Source organism: Nicotiana tabacum, chromosome 15, assembly GCF_000715075.1.
Source record: "Nicotiana tabacum cultivar K326 chromosome 15, ASM71507v2, whole genome shotgun sequence".
NCBI classification, from domain to species: Eukaryota; Viridiplantae; Streptophyta; class Magnoliopsida; order Solanales; family Solanaceae; genus Nicotiana; species Nicotiana tabacum.
The window spans coordinates 71,617,740-71,624,853 of record NC_134094.1 but is presented as its reverse complement, the minus strand read 5'-3'; the positions used below and the strand labels follow the sequence as shown (position 1 = coordinate 71,624,853).

At 38.6% G+C, this 7,114-nt stretch overlaps 1 protein-coding gene across 1 annotated transcript; it reads right to left on the bottom strand.

The window, feature by feature from the left end:
* Positions 1 to 2,783: 2,783 nt before the first annotated feature.
* LOC107760965 (uncharacterized) lies at positions 2,784 to 3,896 on the bottom strand. Its single transcript, XM_016579117.2, has one exon. It carries the CDS (start codon positions 3,750 to 3,752, stop codon positions 3,030 to 3,032), a length of 723 nt encoding a protein of 240 aa, XP_016434603.1. The 5' UTR covers positions 3,753 to 3,896; the 3' UTR covers positions 2,784 to 3,029.
* Between the last annotated feature and the right edge of the window lie 3,218 nt (positions 3,897 to 7,114).

The following is a 7,114-nucleotide window of genomic DNA, read 5'->3' as shown; positions in this document are numbered from 1 at the left end:
CCACCAATTCAGAATTACCTTCCTCGTCTTCTTCGGACTCATCCCTTAATTGGCGGATTGAATCTGAAGACATAGCACCGGTGTCCCCCCCGGGCTTGCGAGATCTCCTCGTCGGTTTTTCTTTTCTGAGCCTGGGGAACTCGGAGCCCCTTTCCTCTTCTTCTCTTTGGTCTGCTTCGGAGTAGGAGGGTGGGAAAAGACTTCTTCGTCACCAGATGGGGCCCTCATTGCAACATCCTTTCCGAGAACTACAAAGGAAAAAAGATGAGTAAGCTCGAGAAAAAGCCTGAACGATCACCGTTCTAAGAAAGAAACTTACCATGATTGCGGGCCTCTCATCGAACCTTCGACAACTCCATCCAAGCACTCTCTGAGTACGACCTCTGTAACACAAGGCCTTTGACCCATTTTTTAAGTTCCTGAATTGGGTCCGGCATCCGGGCCACAGCTGCGACACCAAAAAATATCAATGAAGAAAGAAATAAGAAGAAAAGCGGCAAGATTAAACCTTCAAAGCAAAGTACTACTTACGTTTCATGTTCTATTTCTCGGAAAATGGCATATCTTCAGCAGGGATCAGGTCCGAAGTCCTTACTCGAACAAATTGGCCCATCCAACCTCGGTCCAGACCTTCATCGAGAACGGAGCCTTACTGGCTCGGCGAGCAAGCTTGATCAGCCCCCCTCGATAGAGTCGGGGACGGTAGAGGCGCATAAGGTGGTCGAGGGTAAAGGGACATCCTTCGATTTTGTTTACAAAAAATCTGAGGAGAATAACTATTCTCCAGAAGGAGGGGTGGATCTGACCGAGGGTCACATTATACCTCTTGCAAAAGGCAATGATGATGGGGTCTAAGGGACCCAACGTAAAGGGGTAAGTGTAAACACTTAGAAACCCCTCCACGTGGGTAGTGATCGATTCCTAGGGCGAAGGAACCACCACATGCTTATTGACCCAGTTACAGTCCTGTTTAACCCTAGCGAGGAGTTTTTCGGTGATTGTGCATATGTACCTCGAGACCGGCTCATATCGGCCTGTTACCAAGGAGGTCTTTTCGATCCTAAAATCAGTAACAGTCGGGCACCCTGTCGGAATGAATTTCTCAGGGTGGGGTTCCGCCGCAGCCTCACCGTCGGCGGGCCGTGATGAAGAAGCAGCCTCTTTCTGCGGTATAGTCTTAGAAGTTTTCGCCATTAAAGAACATGAGAAAAGAGAATTAAGATAGTATGCAGATTGATAAGAACTCAAGAAATTTGGGTGCAAAAGTTGTAAAGCAAAGGGATTTTTGAAGAAAAAGCAAGAGTAGGAAGAGCTTTGAACGTAAAAGTTTGAATGAGAAAAAGCTACGGTACTTATAGCTTGCTGGTGATGGTTCAGAACCAGTAGTGGCCGACCAACGACTGACAGGCATTTAATACCTTGATAACTGGACCGACGGGATATTTCGAGTTGTTGCTTACGTCATGATTGGGTGTACCAGTGACGTTCGTCATTTACGTCATTACCCGTCGAGACAGAGCTCGGAAATTCATATCGTTTCTCGTCATCTCCTCTCTGGGAAACGAGGGGACTATCTGTATACGGTCAAAACCGGGCTTGCCCCTCGTATGATTGATCGAGACTAGAACATGATAGGGCAAGGTTCAAACCCGTGTTATATCGAACCATGGTGTGAAGTTAGATTGCCGAGCTCGTGACCCAGAAGATCGATCAAGATCAGCCAAGATCGAGACTGAGCAAGATCGAGACCGAGCAAGATCGATGCCGAGCAAAATAGAGATCGAATGAGACCAAGGGAAGCTTACCGAGCCAAACAACGAAAAACCAAAATATCCGCAATCGGACGAGGATCGCGGCGGAAATCCCGGCACCTATCAAGAAGAGGTCGATTAATTAGCCTATCATGAGATTCCTAACTGTATTTAGAATTGTATCAAGAGTAGGACTCTCCTATTATATAAAGGGGGTCTGATCATTTGTAAGACTCATCATATTTACGCAATACAAAGCAATATACTGCCTTCTTCTAACTCCCAATATCTTGCTACTCTGTTCTTATATCAATTGAATTTTTACTTGATTTGAGGGCGATCGAACCTGAGGGCCAAAGCTATTCGATTCGTTTGGTTTGTATTTATTTCTTTCACAGTCAATTTGAATATATATATTTCTCAATTTGTGTCAAGTTATATCACGTATCCTTAAAATCGCATATAAATTCAATTGTTATCCGTTTTTACGGTAAACAATAACTACTGAATTCAAGAAAATATATTTAGAACAAAGAGAATATTTACTCGCATAAGTTCATGTATTTTGGCAAGTTTTTCCTTTGAACAAGTAGAGACTGGTACTTAGTTGTTCGGTGCAGTTTTAATAAGTGCAAACCAAAATATAGCAAAGTCCACCGTCTAGATTAAGAAAAGCTTGATATGAAGACAGATGTAAATGCCACTTCAAAAGCGGTAAATGATTAGTCACCCAGCAAGAATAAACAGAAAGCAGGGAAAATTGCAATTAAAGGGGAACTGAATACTAGAAAGTAGGCAAGTCCTACTAAGTGGCTAGCGACTCCATAATTGATCAGAAAAGTTTATTCCTCTGTCACACTCAGCATTATAGATGGCAGAAATTCATGTCACATTTCATATGATTTGCCCCTTTTTAAGCAAAATAGTTTCACCAACTCACTATGCTTAATCACTAAGCAAAAACTACAAATATAGGAACTGAACTTTTAGAGTAATAGTACCAATAAATCTACTTACCTTCCACGAAAAATATTGATTTAATAATAGCATTCAGACCATCTAACCGGAAAATAACTTCCGGTACCGGCCAATATAAAAATGTCAAAAATAACAAAACTAATGAAATAAATGGCCAATACAAGAAGGACCTAACATACAGGTAGTAAGAACACATATATTCCTCTTCTTTTCTCCAACTTTTAGAATAAAATGGTAAAGAGAAAAATCCCATTTCCTCTTTTCTTGAAATTCGAGAAACAAAATAGTTGAACTTTTCTTTCACACATTCGGACTCCAAAGATTCCACAAACGCGAATTAAATAACCCTAACACGTCCGGCAACACCTTTCTAGCTAAACCCTTATGGCCGCCATTCGTCGCCGTTCCACGCGTCAGTATTGTAGTTTCCGGTAACGGCACCACCACATCCTTCACCTTCGACTCCTTCTCCTCCACCTCATTTCCACCATTTTCCGGCGAAAAATCAGTAACTTCTGGAAAAACACGAACAAAGTCATCTTCAACCTCATGAGGCAAGACTATTTCTTCTTGAATATAAGAATGTAATCCAGATGAAGGCGACTTCACAATCCCATTACTACGGCGAGAAATTTTGTCCCTTTTCTTGTTGTTACGGTTCGTGTTGGAGTAGTGTTCATTACTGCTCAAATGCTCCTCAAAAGCTTCAATGGCTTGATGAATTAACTCACGATTAGGAGAAGAGTCCCACTTAAACCAATAGCTAGTATAACAATCAAAACATTCGCAGTAAAAAACAGGGGATTTGTGGGTAATGAATTTCTTCTTGGAAACATTGGGAGAAGGGGTAGTGGGTTTGAGGGACCTAGTGACCATGTAAGCCAAGACCTCACGGTCTTCAAGAGAGAGGACTGAAGCTATAGCGAGAATAGCAGCAGGTAAGAGGTTTAGTACAGAGAGAGTGTCTCTGTTTGATGTAGAAGAAGGGGAAGGATGAACTTTACCTTTGTTTCTCATTTTCATGGTTTCTGGGTGGGGGAGAGTGGGTGGGTAGATGAGGTTTGATAATGATGAAACAAGGGTTGCGAATGTTTGATTGTAGTAATTTTGGGGGGTTTTGAGAGAAAGAGAGAAGGAAAATTGGTAGGGTTTGATTTTCTTGATGGGCACGGCAGAGCGGAAAAAGGTCACATTACCTTAAGGGCTCGTTTGGTAATATCCAAATGATTAATCTAAGTTATGCATAACATAATAGAGTATTAGATTGGTTTCATAAGAAAAAATAATCGAATAACTTATATAGTATTTATTTTATTTATTAAATAATATTTATGTAAGATAATCTCCTTATTATTAATCATTATGATATAAAATAAAGGCCGTAAAGTAAAGACAAGTATAAAGAGAAACTCATATATTACTCAAATTTCAAACTTATTTACTTAATAAACTGAAATCTCCTCTATTTATAGAAGAAAGCAAGTTGCTCTGTAAGCTTCTTCTGTACCAGATATAGATAATCTTCTACCGGGGATAATATTTATCCATAATGGAGTACCGAAAGAATAAGCTCATTATACCAGATATAGATAATATTCTACCGGTGGTAATATTTATCTATAGCGGAGTACCGAAAGGATAAGCTCGTTATACCAGATATAGATAATCTTCTACCGGGGGTAATGTTTATCCATAACGGAGTACCGAAAGGATAAACTCATTATACCAGATATAGATAATCTTCTACCGGGGGTAATGTTTATCCATAGCGGGGTACCGAAAGGATAAGCTCATTGTACCAGATATAGATAATCTTCTACCGGGTGTGATATTTATCCATAACGGGGTACTGAAAGGATAACTTTTTCATGACTTATTTCCAATAGAGTACTAAATAGATAAACATATTTACAGCGAAGTCTCATATAGATAAGCTTATTCAGGAAGCTTATTTTTAACAGGGTACTAAATGAACATCCGTAATATAATATATTTATAACACTCCCCCGTGGATGTTCATTAATAGATAATGTGCCTCATTAAAATCTTACAAGGAAAAACCCCGTATGAAAAAAATCTCAGTGAAGGAAAAAGAGTACACATATTTAGTAATACGCATAACTAGTTGTCTCATTAAAACCCTTATAAGAAAAACCCTGTGGGAAAAACCTTAGTAAGAAAAAAAATAGTATAACGCGTATTTTATTCCCCTTGATAAAAACCTTATTTCAGATATTTGAGTCTCCGCATTCCAATCTTGTATACCATCTTCTCAAAAGTTAAAGTTAGCAAACATTTAGTGAATAAATCTGCCGGATTGTCACTTGAACGGATTTGTTGTACATCAATGTCACCATTTTTCTGAAGATCATGTGTGTAGAATAATTTTGGTGAAATGTGCTTCGTTCTATCTCGTTTTATAAAACCTCCCTTTTATTGGGCTATGCATGCAACATTATCTTCGTATAAAATTGTGGATCTTTTATGACATTCCAAACCACATTTTTCTTGAATAAAATGAATCGTTGATCTTAACCACACACATTCCGTACTTGCTTCATGAATAGCTATTATCTCAGCATGATTTGAAGAAGTAGCAACAATAGATTGTTTTGTGGAGCGCCATGATATGACAGTACCTCCACATGTAAACACGTACCCCGTTTAAGATCGAGCTTTATGTGGATTAGATAAATAACATGCATTTGCATAACCAAGAAGATCTGCACTACCTTTGTTAGAATAAAATAAATCCATATCAAGTGTTCCCTTTAAATATCGCAATATATGCTTAATCCCGTTCCGATACTCCGTGTAGGAGAAGAGCTATATCTTTCTAGTAAATTAACAGAAAAGGCTATGTCAGGCCTTGTAGCATTAGCAAGATATATAAGTGCACCAATTGCACTAAGATAAGGTATTTCGGGACCAAGGAGTTCCTCATCCTCTTCTGGAGGTCGGAACAAATCCTTATTCACTTCAAGTGATCGAACAACCATTGGTGTGTACTCAATGGGTGCGCTTTGTCCATGTAAAAGCGTTTTAAGACCCTTTCTGTATAGGCAGATTGATGGATAAAGATCTCGTCTGCTAAATATTCAATTTGCAGACCAAGACAAAGTTTTGTCTTTCCAAGATCTTTCATCTCAAATTCTTTCTTAAGATATTCAATTGCCTTTTGGAGCTCTTCTGGAGTTTCAACAAGATTTATGTCATCAACATAAACAGCAAGTATAACAAATTCTGATGTCATTTTCTTTATAAAAATACATGGACAAATAACATCATTTATGTAACCCTTTTTAAGTAAATATTCACTGGGGCGATTATACCACATATGCCCGGATTGCTTTAAACCATACAAAGATCTTTGTAATATGATTGAATACATTTTCTGAGATTTTGGATTTGCTTCAGGCATTTTTAAGTCCTTCGGGAATTTTCATATAAATTTCATTATCAAGTGAACCATACAGATAAGCTGTAACTACATCCATTAGATGTATTTCAAGCTTTTCATGTAGTGCTAAATTGATGAGATATCGAAATGTTATGGCATCCATGACAGGTGAATATGTTTCATCAAAATCGTCTCTAGGTCGTTGTGAGAATCCTTGTGCGACAAGGCGAGCTTTGTATCTTTCAATTTTATTTTTATCATTCTTTTTTCTCACAAAAATCCATTTATGACCAACCGGTTTTATACCGGCAGGTGTTTTGACTACTTGTCCAAAGACCTCTCTTTTAGCAAGTGCGTTCAATTCTGATTGAATTGCCTCTTGCCATTTTGGCCAATCAGATCTTTATCGACATTCTTCGACAAATCGGGGTTCAAGATCCTCATTATCTTGCATAATGTTAAGTGCAACATTATATGCAAAAATTATTATCCGCCATTATTTCAGACCGATTTAAATTAATTCCTTCACCAGTAGAACTTATTAAAAGTTTCTCACTCACTTGAATCTCGGGTTCATTGATTTGTTCCGGAATCTCAGAACTAATCAGATCTTGGGTCTCTTAAGGGGATCCCTTCATAGTATCGTTTTGATCATTTGCTATTTTTCTTTTTCGAGGATTTTGATCCTTAGAACCCAAAGGTATACCACGCTTCAGGCGTGCTTTAGGTTCACTAGCTCTCATGCTAGTAGATGGTCCTGTTGGGACACCAATTCGGATAGGCACATTCTCTGCAGGGATATGTGACTTAGTTATCCTTTTCAAATCAGTAAACGCGCCTGGCATTTGATTTGCTATATTTTGTAAATGAATGATCTTCTGTACCTCCTGATTACATATAGGGGTACATGGATCAAAATGGGATAATGATGAAACTTTCCATATAATTTTTCTTTTGATTTTCTTTTTCTCTTCCCCTAATTGTG

Excerpts from the sequence above, each read along its gene's own strand:
- LOC107760965 (XM_016579117.2), bottom strand. The coding sequence starts at position 3,752 with ATGAAAATGAGAAACAAAGGTAAAGTTCATCCTTCCCCTTCTTCTACA.